This window comes from Branchiostoma belcheri, unplaced genomic scaffold (genome assembly GCF_001625305.1).
Source record: "Branchiostoma belcheri isolate BF01 breed outbred unplaced genomic scaffold, Haploidv18h27 scaffold51, whole genome shotgun sequence".
Lineage (NCBI taxonomy): Eukaryota > Metazoa > Chordata > Leptocardii > Amphioxiformes > Branchiostomatidae > Branchiostoma > Branchiostoma belcheri.
Window position 1 is genome coordinate 1,950,255 of NW_017804143.1, and position 14,607 is coordinate 1,964,861.

At 42.4% G+C, this 14,607-nt stretch overlaps 1 protein-coding gene across 5 annotated transcripts in view; it reads left to right on the forward strand.

The window, feature by feature from the left end:
* The window catches only part of LOC109480535 (protein CBFA2T1-like), a 149,775-nt gene that overhangs the window by 33,206 nt on the left and 101,962 nt on the right, over nucleotides 1-14,607 (forward strand). For 2 of the 5 annotated variants that reach the window (XM_019782750.1, XM_019782746.1), the window contains exon 1: nucleotides 10,712-10,923. The exons of 1 other annotated variant lie outside the window; for it this stretch is intronic. In XM_019782750.1, coding sequence (XP_019638309.1) covers nucleotides 10,749-10,923 — 175 coding nt within the window. In that variant the 5' untranslated portion in view covers nucleotides 10,712-10,748. Of the gene's footprint in view, nucleotides 1-10,711; nucleotides 10,924-14,607 lie in introns of those variants that run through there. 2 more of the 5 variants (XM_019782744.1, XM_019782747.1) reach the window with 1 other exon arrangement.

Genomic DNA, 14,607 nt, shown 5'->3' on the forward strand with positions numbered 1-14,607 from the left:
CACACTTGTCAAGAGCACAAATATAGCAATACAATAAAATAACAATACAATAAAGATTCCCCAGGGCTCTAGCCAGCATCCGTTTTTCCATCAATATTGCAGAAACTTTGTGCCATGTGAGGAAAAAAGTTTTTAAACCAATCCGTCAACCTCTTTGATGGATAAAGTTAGCACAAATTTTGGGTACAAATTTTGAAAAATCCAATTTTCCTCTCAAAAGGTGGGAAATTGCATTTTTAATGGCTTGCTAGTACTAGGGCCACACCAATTTAATTTGTTGGTTCTCGGATTCGCCTCTTTGTTTTTTTCTGATTTGCAAAAAAAAAAAAAAAATTTGATTCTGGTCCTGAATCAACTGAAAAATGCTCATGTTTTGCCCCCCAACAGTTGAGGAAAGTCCTTTTCTTCTTAGTTGTTACAGTTTTCCCATCTATCATTGCAGTGGTTTGATTAAAAGTTCAAAATTCAATGTTTAAATTTTAACCCAGCCTTTTGTGTTGACTTCATGGCTCATTTTGTAGCATTTAAGCCTTTAATAGGATGCCTAGACCTGTTTTCATTTTTATTTTTTTTCGCCCTGTTGCTTCATATTTTTTCTGAAAAAATCCGAGAACCAAGAAATTAAATTGGTGTGGCCTAGATTGAAAAAAAAATTGACCTGCCTAGAGCCTTGCAATAGAAAGTAAAAAAAAAAATATTATGTAAAGTTTGAACACATCATGTATGGAGCCGACAGGCCCCAGTGAGAAAGAAATGGATGTGCCTTGGAAAGTTTGTAATGATGTGTGGGACTGTGGTGCCATCATTGTCCCTGGTGGGCCCATCCAACTGTGAAACACATTTTATTCATGACTCTTTATCACCTGTATATTAGCCAGCAATTTATGCAGGTGGGCAAGTCATTAACGGTAGAAAAAAACTGAAATTACAGAGAAATATGTTTCAAAATATGCTCCTCCACCTAAAAAAGCTGCAATATTGTACCTTTGATTGGACAAAAATGTAATATTTCAAGAACGTACATTTACATGTATCTTGAAAGTTGAACAGAAACTATTCAATAAAGCTCTGAAACGTCTAAAACAAGATTAAAATGGTCAAATAAAAAAATACAAAGTAGAGCTGATTTTGAAGATTGCATCTCGACTTACACACAGTATTCTTCTTTTATGATTGATCTCGTAAAGTGATTGACAATAGATAACCCTTAGGCTAGTAATAGATACCATGATCATGATGTATACGTGATTCCTCGCGTACAATTTGATACTTTTAATATCTCTGACACCAGGGCTCTAGTCAGTTCCCGTCTTTCCGTCAGGAACTTTGTGATGCGTGACGGAATAAATTTGTTTAAAACCAATCCATCAACCTTGATGGACAAAGCTGACAAAAAAGTTGGGTAAAAATATAAAAACATCCAAAGGACCACCAACAACCACTCTCAACCCCATGATTTGCCTCTCAAAATGTGGGAAATTGCATTTTGAAGGGCTTGAAAAGCCAAAATTTTTTCCCTGACCCCCCCTAGATGCAAGCACTCTCTGGCCCTCTATAGGTCCGATCATGAACCTGGGCTGACGGAAAAAAAATTTGAACTGACTAGAACCCTGTCCGACACAATCCTAGCCTCCATAGCATGCCAAAAACTGGGGGTTTTGGGGGGTCTTCATGGTCTTTGGGAGCTTTTATTTGCTATTTTCTGATTGCATATAGACAACATAGCCGGCCTGGGTGAATTACCCCCGTTTTAGAACTGGGCTAATCAGAAAACAGTTGAAGACCACCAAACCCCCCAGTTCTACAAGCCTGCTACGGAGGCTAACACAATCCCAGGCTTGTAGCCTGCTGTATCCTCGGACCAGGGCACCGTGAAATGTGGTGTAGATGTCTGATGGGGTCGAAACGAGCCAATTATGCGACACACAACATCTTGCTTCGCTCCTGCAGACCCTTTCTGCGAACACAATGGTGGCGAGCATGAAGCATTAGGTGCGGAGAATGGACGGACGTTCCCGTGAAATGTCCCGTTGTGATGTACTTAGGAGGGGCAGTTTAGCTCCATTGTTAACCATTGCTGGCATGTGGTGTGTATTTGATTGTGGTTTGGGTTGTTTTGTGTTTTTTTCTTCTTCCAGTATTTTTTACGTCACGGTGTGGTTGTCAGCTCACTTTTGTATTTGGTGTTGTTGAAAAGCTGACTTGGGTGCCCTGATCCCATAGCCATCTTACAAATGTAGGCTACACTGATTCAACTTTATGGATGACATCCGTGCGCGCATTGATTTTGGCCTGTTCTCAAAAACAAAAAATCTAATGCGATCTTTTTTTTTTGCCCACCTTGTTTTTTTAGCGCTATCGCATTAGATTTGGAGTCTGCAGAGGATGTCATCCATACAATTTACTTGCTTTGGCCTTAGATATCAAGATTGACTTTTTCTGTGGCTGTGAGCTTTCAAGTTCTATTATGGCCATTTACTTCCAAAAAGTCACCTTACTTACACACCTTTCTTCTTTCAGTTCGTCAGTGGCAGGACATATCAGAAGACTGTGTGTTGAATAAGACTACATTGAAAATGACTTCCAGACCAATATTAATATCTATTCTGTAATTATCTGTTTTGATAACCGTTTTTGTGTCAAACTGCCCAACTTCAAATTCTCTAATGGAAAAATTGTACAAATATTATTATTTTATTGGATCTTATATTACCATGCAGTCAGGATCCATCCGTATTCAAAATGCTAATCAGGGCTCATGGACCATTGAATGGCATGAAAAATTCTATATAAAGATAGATGGCCCTTAATTACGTAATCAGCATTGACAACGCATAACAAGGATATAAAGGCATCCCCCATATCTTAACTGACATGTATTTACCAGCATATACAGCATCATCGATTCATAGCATATTTCATTTGGATCATTTTCAGCTGTTTTGTCTCAAAAGCTCGGAGGTGAAATGTTTTGGCTCGTTGCCAGTGGATCAGTCTTTCTCCCCAGGGTATTTCCTGTACATGATGCCACCTCCCAAATTACTATAATTTCGATGCCTCACATGTAATTTTCACACGCCCTCCACACTTACGCAATTAACCCGCTAGTTTTGGCACCGGGCTCTGGCGACGGTTCCGTGACTTGAAAATGTCGCCGCCAATTTCATACAAACGATTTTCATTTTGATGTCATACTTTATAATGCAGCAGTAATACAATGATATAGATGTAGTCGCATGCTCTTTGAGGATATATTTTCTAGAATCTGGCCAAGTCACACATATACACACATATACACATACACCCATACACATGTAACGTTTATGACTTATTATGATTTGTATAATTAGGGTAATATGTAAATGACCATGTGGAAAGACCAGTTATAGAGAGCTACTTCAAATATTACACACACATCTACACAGTCATATCACACATACAGTAGGCACAATCTGTGTAAGACTGGACTGAAAGGTTTGATCCACTCACACCAGGAAGGACCTCCTCTCTTTTAATAAGTTTCCTGGGATCTTAATAATGTGCTTGAGGTGTGGCTGTCCTCAAATATGGGGACTCCTTTTTACATCCCATCCGAGAGGACATCCCTACAGAATAGGTACTCATTTTCAAGTGAGTCAAATTAGGAAAAAATTTAGGTGATAAATCCATCTCTTGAGGGAACTTCATTGCAATCATGCTAGGGATTTGAACCCAGGATCTTTAGATTCTCAGTCAACAACCCTAAACCACAAGACCACCTTGCATCTTTAACTGTATACATATAGACAGCAGCCTCCTTCCATTGGGCATTACTTTCACCTGTTGCTGTACACCTTTGCCATAGTTGGCATTGGTTGCCTGACTCTCTTCATACTGGTATCAGGTTCTGAATTTTCTCTTACATGACTCACAGGATACAGGTAACAGGGTCATATAACTACCAAAAGAACAGCAATGAAATAAATAACTAATTTGCTAGTCACTATAGTTTTTTCTTAAACATATATTCGTGTATTTATTTATAATGTTGCAGCCGAATCATTTGAAAAGACTGTTTTCCTAACTCATCATGTGCTTGTACCTGGGACATATGTACAGATCTTTATTGCACGACAATTGCACATGGTACAAATTATGGCAACAACAAATGAACAAAGTACAAAAAAAGGATAGAATAAGGTAATATAGAATAAGACTTAATAAATCTTAATCACTCAAACAACAAGGGCTAGCGCAAGTCTGTCTTTGATATAGTGTTACAATTGCGTGGGGCTAATCGCGAGTTTCGGTATTTTTTTCTAATAACAAATCAGTCTGTTGAGTACATTATAAGGAAAAGAAACCATACATGTATATACATGTGCAGTACTGTACATTTGTATGTCAATGTAGGAAAGGTTTTGAATCCAGCTAAGTGGGCTATATTAAGCAGCCATGTGTATGTGACATTGAACCTGTTTTTCAGGCTCTAATTTTACAGAGCACCTGTTCTGCAGTGTATAATGACAGGAACAGGTTGTGTACAACAGGAATGATTGGCAGGACCAGCTGGTAGCCACACATGTGCCAGACATTGCATACTATATTTACAGGAATAACCTCTGCTGCTAGTTTCTAAAAAAAACACACCAATTCTTTTCCCTCTGTTTCCTCTTTTCAATCAGTGTATTCTTTATAATTCCAATCAGGAAAGGTTAAATTTAGATTATGTGAAGCAGAGGAGAGTGTGTTAAGTCTAAGTTCTTTTATTCCAAGGCTGATAACATGCAGTTGAAAAAACACCATAGACTTGTCTATTTTTAATGTGAAGAATTTTGCCTTCTTTTCAACTTGTCATCAGGTCTGGAAGGCAATGATATATCCATCATGCATTATAACTTACGAATGCCTCTAAGCATAAACTTCATTATATAATTACTAGGTTTCACAGCAAAGTATTGACATACCACTACACTGCACATTTTCTACTTTAGGGTATGGAAGTACTGTTTTGGGTGGCTGAACTGTGGGTTTGTGTTTGTTGTCAGGTGGGTGGGGGAAGATTGACAGGCAGAATGACAGGAAGTCAAAGGTGTTAGACTGTTGGGGGGGGGGATGGAAGCCAACAGGAATAAGAGGTTGACATGAGGGAATTCGAGAAGCTGTGGATTGCATACTACATCTGTATCTGTATAGCCGGTATAACTACCTTGTGGTATAACAGCTTCGCTGTCATGCGAAGCGGCGGCAGTTGGCTACATTACACTGAACGACTTGTTACGCCTCACCCTTGAACATCTAACTCTAAAAGTCTGTTTAAAGCTATAAATGGTAATGCCCCTACTGTACTTGGTTTGGTGATGATTCCACTCAATAGTTCTAGGAAAGAATGAATTCCCAAAAGTCTGAAATCTCTGATTTCTTGTTGTAATAAGTAGTAGCAGTTACATGATTCAGGTCTTTTTGTGCTCGAGGCAGAGTGTGCTGCATATAATTTTACAATTTTAAGAGGTTGACATGAGGGAATTCAGGCAGCCGTGGATTGCATATTACATCTTCCCAAAAGTCTGAAATCTCTGATTTCTTGTTAAGTAGTAGGAGTTTTTGTACTCAAGTAGTAGGAGACTCCCGGGCCAGAATCGGCTTTACTAGCTACGATAGGCACTGCACAGCCAGACCCGTAGAGAGCGACTGAAGCTGTAGATCGCCTGGCAAAACGACAAGTGCCCAAGAGTTGGAGTTTTTGTAAGATTCGGGTCTTTTTGTACTAAAGGCAGGGTGCACTGCGTATAATGCAATTTTCCCGAGGTCAGAGAAAGGCCCCTAAGCCTGGCAGGTGTGTCGGTCCTGCTGATTTGTTTGGAGAGCCAGGTCTATTGCAGGTGGAGACGCCTCGGGCTCTGCCGTAGATCCTCCGATCGGGATGTCCTGGTTATAAGCATGACTTTTACTGCCCTGGGAAACGTCACAGTTATCGTTCTGACGTATCTGTATCAGTATAACTGCCATTGGGCGTAACACACCAGCTTCTCAGGCACGCGGTGTGGCGGCAGCTAGCTATATCACAGCGAACGACTTGTTACACTCAATCTTTGCACATTTGATTGCAGGAGTTGTTTAAAGCTTTCTAGTGATGATGCCCCAACTGTGCTTGGTGGCAATTAGTTCCAGTCTACGATAGTTCTTGGGAAGTTTTTGAACTCCTCAATCCTTAATGGTTGATAACTCTGGTATATTTGAAGGCATGACTGTTTCTTGTTCTTTTCTGGGCTGGTATCAGATACTTAGTGGTTCATGTGACGTACATACCGGTGATGTCAGCTTCCCTCTAGCGTACGGCCTCATCCTTTGGCAGCGAACCTGTCCGACGCATGTGCATCATATTTGTAATAATATGCAGGCAGGTATCCAGGAGTTTCATCTACATAGCACACACACACACACACTACTCCAGAAGCAATGGCAGCGACGAAAAACGCATTAAACGCCTGCGGGGCAGTCATGACAGGTAATTTTCCAACTGTCAGCCCAAGTTTTATTGCGCAGATTGCGACAGCTACACACTCGCAGAGGAAATCACTGTGGAATTGATAGACCGGAGTGACTTAGTGCGGGCGCCCTACTTGAGGGAGATCGGTGTTAACACTCCTGCCGGACATAATACCACGGGTTTTACCGTCCTCCTGTGGAATTGGACATAATCAAGTTGCGCATCTTCTATTCATGGTGATGCATTAACGCTCGAAGTGCCTCCAGCATACTGAGGGCTGAAGCCTGCACTGAAGGCCTCCCCATTCAATACCAGAGTAAAGCTTGATAAAGAAGCCAAGTCATCTGCTCCCAGTGGCATCACAAGTGCACGGAGCGGACATTTTGGTAGACATGAAATATGGACAGCATCTGTAGTTGGTGATGCTGTATCAGATTCCATGTAATGATAATGCTTCTTTCCAGAGTAGAAATATTTTGTGAGAAAACTCTACTATTGGATAAATAACGGAGACGATTCGAGTGACATCTGCATCAATTTGCATCAAACTTTTACTTCAAGCTAAGAATGTCGAAACGTTTTGGATATTTAAATATCAGTTATTTTGTTTGAAAGTCATTTTCTTGAATCAAAAATATAAAAAGAAGTTCATGCTTTTGTTTTTGTTTATTGGGTTTTTGTGGAAAAAACCATTCGGGAAGTTGAGGATGGATATCAATCTTAATGTGATATTTCGTGGTCTGATTATGGGCCCCCTAGCAGCTGACCATGATACTGCATTGCAGCTTGGCAATAGTGAACTGGCTGGGCTGGCAATTTTATTGAACATTTTCCAGAAATTGCTGTATGTTAATTTGTTTGATGTCTTCTTTCCTTTCTTTCTCTTACTTATTTTTTTTAACCAAAAATGATCCATTTTCCATGATTTAAAAAGAGGAGGGAGACTCGCACTTGCTAGCAAATTTTGCCTTTCTACCTGTTATCTATAATTGTTGTCAAGCTTTTTGATGTCAATATAAGGTTATGACTGGTATATATGTAGGCTTATACATGTAACGTTAGGTCTTCCAGTCCAATTCACACTTAGATTTCATCTACCCTGTACAATTTATAATGCACTGCATTTGCATGTTGAGATTCTAATAGCATCAAGTCTTTCAGCTTTGAATCCAGGATTTTAGAAAAGGGGGATGTTGCTATACATGTGCATGCTATGCATGTACAATTGGGTAGAATGTTGTTTTTTTGCCCGTTGGATAACTTGATGTCAATAGATAGAGTTTGTGACAGAATTGAACAGATTGTGCCAAGTAGGAAAACGTAATGATTTTAACACCCCCAACATCTGCTTGGAGTTTGAGTTTGAGTGACAACCCCCTGAAAATATGTTATACATGTATCTGCTATTAGTAAACTATTTTTTTATCAGCAAACTCTAATATCTCCTATGATTGAAATCATGTAATGTACTTTTTTTTCAACATCTAACCCCCAAGGGACTGTGTCAGGTATAATCATTTTGTAAAATGATCCATCAATGACAAAGAGAGTGCAGAAAAGATGCAATTATACAGTAAAAAAACTTTGGCACTTCTTCTTTCCTTGGTGCAGTTTTTAAGTGTTCAGCTACAGTAATTATGAAGAATCTCGGGTATTGTTTTGTGGGAAGTATAGAGGTGTGAAAACTGAAGTGTCTGTAGGTGTGAAGGGGACAACTTGTCACACTACTGCTCAGATTTCATGGACCCATCAAACTTTATAGACCTTCCGTATAATAAATGCTTAACACGACTTAACGAACCATACTGAATGGACTCCCCCCACATTTAGAGACTCCCTTTTGAAAGCCGTTTTGAGTATAGGATAGTGCTGAGTGTGTGTATTATAACAGTGGTCAACGTCCCGGGATATATACATGATGAAAGATGGCGAGATACGAGGCAGTCAGGGACATCACTCATGCCCGGCGCTTTTCAGCCAGGGGACATCTCTCCACACTAAGACCATGATTTGCTGATGGAATCACGAAAGAGCCATCGGCCATTTGCCCCAACCTGCCGGCTACAAATCGGCTGATTGAGATCTACGCCGCGAGCCACTTCCCTGTCCCTGGGGGACCCTGTCAGGACTAATTTTCCCGGCTGATCTCTGGGACTGATGAGTCCCGACGTTCGCACCTGGGGCCCCGGACGTGACCCGCGTGTAACGACTCCTGTCAGACAATTTTCCCGACGGCTGATGGGAGCGCCACTCAGCCATTTGTAAAACCACTTCTCGTATTGATCAAAGCGAGCTCGAGCCCGGGCTGGCTGCAGCCACTCGACCCTGCACGATCGCTGGGGCTCCGTGCCGTCGCAATCACTCCGCACCCTTCTCCCGCCATCAATTCGCACGTTCCTCGATGTCCCAATATCACGCGTACGGGGTCTCGTGCCTCACGGTGATTTCTCTTGGCCTTCTTCAATCAGCGGCCCCCGCGCCAAAAGCCATCGCTCTTGTTACCCAGAACAAGATCAAGTTCCACGGACGCTTGGCTTATCCATGTACGATCACTCAAGCTTGTTTAGAGCAAGTCGTCTTCTTGAACTGACCGCGGAGGATAAATTTTCTCCGTCTTCTGAGTCCGGCAATCGCAAGAACTCTGCCGTCCGTGCGATCACTCCTATAAGCCAGTGACCATCCATTTTAGAGAGATGAGGAACTAGGGGGGATTAGTAAAGCCGTCTTGATGGATGACTGGGCTGCTCTGGCCATCTGAGACCAGGTCTTTTAGAACTGTGCTGGAATGTGAATGCACGGCAGCTCAGTTTGGTGATGAGCAGCCTTTGAACCATAAAGACCTTCCCTTAAACCATACTCTGCACATATAAATCCCATCTATAGAGACTGTCCCTAAAAAACTTGCTGACTGAGGTGTCCATTTACATTGTCATCAGCTTTAAGTGCCTTCGGTGTGTAATCCGTGCTTTCTACATAAACGTCGAGTATTCCTGTCAATTATTCCGAGCTTTGCCAATCAGATCGCAGCCGGCTAATTAGGCAACCAATCGGGGAGGGCCATTACCTATCCCACCTGCACCCTATGGGAGCAGTAAACAGACCAGGAAGAGACCCACATGGCTATTGGCACCACTGCACTCATTAGCTTGTAATCAGTGGGGATTTCACAGGCAAGTCAATCACTCATGCCCACAGTTCAAGCCCCGGTGCTGGCCAATCAGAGGCACCGTGGGCTGTCCAATCAAGGGAGTCGGCTGGCTCAGGAGGGATGAGTAAATACAGTAGAGTGGGAAGCAGTCAGGCTTGGCATCCACAAGGCAGCTGGGAGTATATCAGCAAACAGCCTTTAAACAGTCCCCTGTACTGTAGTAGTGGGGGCATAGTTGGATATATTCTTAACAGGAATCACCGAAGGTGCATTGTAGATCTCTCTAGTAGCAACGAAGACGTGGGCAGTGATTTTCATCTCCGACGTGATTTCTTGGAAATGTGGTGCGGTTTGCAGTTACTGCTCTAACAGCGCGTGTGTGTGTGAAGTGGACCTCCCTGGAAAGCCTGCGCAAGGCTAGGAGTCCTTCAGGATCAGGAACATATAATCACCTCTGGAGCCACCAGTGGGAGTGTGCGGTGCATGGGATGATCTGCTGGCAAATCAGCTTGCTCTGCCACACCAGCTGGGCCCTAGCCTGACCCAAATCCTACCCGGGCTACACCGGTGTGTAAACTACTGCCTGCTAACCCAAGGCCTGGTGTGCCAGGCTGCAGTCTCCCAGTGATTTGTGGAGAGGCATGTGTGCTGCACATGTCAGCTGGTAAGGTTACCGCTGGGGCCACCATCAGTCAAGCCCAGTTATGCTGTGATGTGTAAGCGGGAGTGGTACTGCTGGGCTGTATATAGGACTCAGGACTGAACTGTTTTCAACTGCAACACGTGTGGCCATGCCCTCCTTATGTCAAGTTCCCGGACTCTCTCCGCTCTGCATGCCCAGGATTGACTACGTCTGACGACGAGCGTTGAAACGAGATTTGAAAACTTCATCTCTGATTGAAATGGTATCTCCATGTTTTGATGTGTAGCGGAGATATCCGTCAGTGATACCCAAAGGAAGGAAGAGACTGCGGCAAGAATATTGTGCCAACGGATTTAACAAGACGTCACCTCAAACGCCAAGTTTCCCAGGAATAATTTTTAATTTTCCAGCGAACGATTTTTTTCTTCCTTCTCCTTTTTTTAAGAATTATTTAACATCCGAGCAGAATTTTCTATTTTTGGCCCTTTATGGGAAAAATGCAGAAGACAAGTCCCGCGTCTGGATCTTGCTCTACGACCACGTCGACGACCGATGTACAGGAGGACAGAAAGCCGATCACTCTCATGAAACTGATGAATTCTCACCCTCACCGCTACCAGGGCGTCTTCTCCTTCGAGTTCACCAACAAGTTTGAGCTGAAAAGTAAGATATTCCCCTACTGTTTGCTATAGCGTTTTCTATCTGGTATGCCTGCAATCATTGCACTATCTGGAGCAGCATGTTCCCTTTGATTATTATGTCATACCTTTAACTTAAAGTTTAAGCTATGAAAAGGGGTGTTGATTGTGATATTATAAAAGAAAGTTTGAGCTGAAAAGTAAGATATTCCCCTACCGTTTGTTATAGCTTTCTCTATCTGTGGCATGCCAGCAATTATTGCACTATCTAGAGCAGCATTTTCCCTTTAATTATTATGTCATACCTTTTAGCTATCAAAAGGGGTGTTGATTGTGATATTATAAAAGAAAGTTTGAGCTGAAAAGTAAGATATTCCCGTACTGTTTGATATAGCTTTCTGAATGGGGCATGCCAGCAATTATTGCACTATCTAGAGCAGCATTTTCCCTCTAATTATTATGCCATACCTTTTAGCTATCAAAAGGAGTGTTGATTGTGATATTATAAAAGAAAGTTTGAGCTGAAAAGTAAGATATTGCCCTGCTGTTTCTATAGTATATGTGGCATACCTACAATTATATTGCACTATCTAGAGCATCCTTTTCCCTTTAATTATTATGTCATACCCTTGTAACTCTATTAGCTATCAAAAGAGGTGTTTATTGTGATATTATAAAAAGTTGTTGTACCATGACACATAAGTTTTGATGACTTTAGTTTTATTTATATATTTCTGTATACTTCAACACAGGGCCACTATCAGTGGCAAACAGCCAAATATTATACAGGCAGACTGTTACGGTATTTTTAGCGCGAGGTCTAAGAATAGCCGTCCATGTGTATTTGTTTATACAAATTTCCAGCGTGTAAATATTTTGTATCATTTTGTTAGGTTTTTGTTGTCAAAGCGATGCTATTATTCATAGTTCTCCTTAAAACAGCTGATACATGAAGTAGATGATAGTATTATATAGTGTAGGGAGGTATCTTTGACACCATTCCTTTTCTACACACTTGTCTTTAAGTTGAAGTTCAGGCAAAATGCTGCAGTAGGGTATGGCATTTGTACCAATTTAGCATGCCAGGCTGGCAATATTTCAACATTAGAGTGAGTAAACATTATCATACCAGCCCTCACACACAAGTCCATTATACCTATATCTATGACTCCCCGTTCTAATAACTGATAGAATAGGCAATTGCCAAGTGTGTATCTAAATCTCCCCACCCCTCCGTATCATCAATCTTGCTTAATTGTAGGGCACTATTTCAACACGCGGAGACGTTCTGACTAATATACATTTTATCAGGGGGATGCATGCGAATGTACAGAAAGGATTTAGTCCTATAAGTTTCAAATTTATCTTCGGTAAAATTACCCCTCTCTGTCAATAACAATAATTCCTGGGGAACAGAGTATCGCAAAAATTTCCAATCACTGTGTATACTAGTACATGGACAAGAGCATTTCAGAATAGTCTCCTTTTAAATTAGGAATCTATAAAAGAACTCATTGTATATTTTCCCAAAAGGAATGAATTTCCAAGTACTAATCGATAGCAAAACAAATGTAAAAGGTAGATTGATTACGTTGTGATGCCTGCAAATATATTATTTTGTTAGGACGGCTTTATTCAGTTGTAAAGCCGGCCGTCTGTCCCCTTTTTGTACGGTGGCCGAATCAGATCGTACTACAAAAGCTGACCTACATCCACCCTTACACATCAGTGTTGATATATAGAAAATAGCGGTCGGTTGTGTAAAGGTAAGTGTATTGGCGATGTGCAACATTTGCCTCCATTATTTCCCTGCCATTCGTTCTCCCATAATTGGGATGCCTCTGTCAAAGGAATGATGAAAAATAATGTCGTTATGCCTCAGATTTTTCTGGGAACATATTCTTTGAAAGCTTAACAAGCTGGCAGGCACGCTATCTATTCATATATGCAGTTACCGAATTGAGCTGAATACATTGGTGGAAATTTGCCTCCAATAGGACGTAAACTAGCATCAAATAGGACCTTTGTTGGTTTAATATGGCATAAAATACACATTGTGTGGGGATGAAATGCAATATCAGAGTGTAATTGCAGGGTAAACCTGGACACTTTCCCACAGAAATGGGCCGTGTTTGAACAAGATCTCGGCCTTTCCTTCCGCTGGCATCATTCCCGTATCTTGAGCCGGCGTTTCGGGGGATGGAAATTTGAAATGTAATTATGCCACGCACCTGCCACTTTACCACAGGCTTTTAGGTCCTAAAGAAATTAAAACCAAGGCAAATATATGCACAAGCGGGGCTCAAATTGCGCCCACATGTCTCATATTTTCCGTCATCGCTTTCGGCTGAGATCTTTTTTGCCGGAGTGTCGTGGAATGGGGGTGGGAATCTCTAAAGTGAAGTTTTCTCTCGGGCGAAAATTGGAATATTTGGGAAATGGCACCCAGAGGACCTATTTGCTCACATTGCAGCAGAATCGGCTGAGAGACAGGCGATGAGTGTGGAATATGAGATTGGGATGAGGGTAGGACAGGGGACCGGGGACCGGGAGCAGCTGGACCTCAGGCCACAGCAAGTAATTCTTATGGATGACATCAGCGTGCGCATTAATTTTCGCTTGACTTTGAAGAAAAAAAAAAAAAATTTGTTGCCTTCTTACAGTGGTCACCATGCCGAAAATGGGCTAAGGTGTCAGTTGCCATGCCAGAAGGTTGTTGGCATCCTTTCCGTCTCTTGAGACGATGGAGTATGCGCCGTGGGTCAGGATGTCTTCATGCATCGCCTGCTATGGCTGTAGAGGCCGATCCTGGAGCGGCATACTTTGCCGCAGTTGACACAGGTGTAAACGTCTGGTTTTGTGCAGGTTTGTGCTGGTCTCTGTCGTCTACGCTGTCTTCTCTCCTCCCACTGTTCTTCTCTCCTCTTCTCACTGGTTTTGACGCCTGTCTTCACGGCTTGCCTCCATCTGCTGCGGTCGGCTGCCACTGTCTCCCAACTTGTTTGGTCGATCCCTCCTGCCTTCATGTCACGCTTGAGGACGTCTTTGTAGCGGAGGACGGGCCTCCCCGCAGGTCTGGCACCGGTTGCTAGTTCTCCGTACAGCACGTCCTTCGGTATTCGGCCATCGTCCATTCGGCTAACATGACCGAGCCATCTCAGACGCCTCTGGCTGAGCAAGGCGTACATGCTGGTCATTCCGGCCTGTGCCAGGACGTCCTTGTTCGGGACACGATCCTGCCAACTGATGCCCAGGATTCTTCTGAGGCAGCGCATGTGGAAGGCATTGAGTCGACGTTCTTGGTGGGAGTACAGTGTCCAGGCTTCGCTGCCATACAAGAGCGTGCTGAGTATGCAAGCCTTGTATACCACTAGCTTGGTGTTGGTGGTCAGCATTGCGTTGTCCCAAACGCGTTTCCCAAGGCGAGCCATAACTGTTGCTGCTTTGCCGATGCGTTTGTTTAACTCTGCCTCCAGGGACAGGTTGTTGGAGATGGTGGAACCCAGATAGGTGAACGTGCCTACCACCTCAAGGATGTGGTCATCGATGGAGATTCCAGAAGGTGAATGGCAGATAACTATGAAGAGAGGAGACAAGAAAAGACTCTGATTTAATGTTTTGTTTCTTGCTTTGATGCAGTGATATGTGATGCTTGCTGTGTATATGTGATGTTCCCACTGAATCAAAACCATTTATACAATGATTGAGT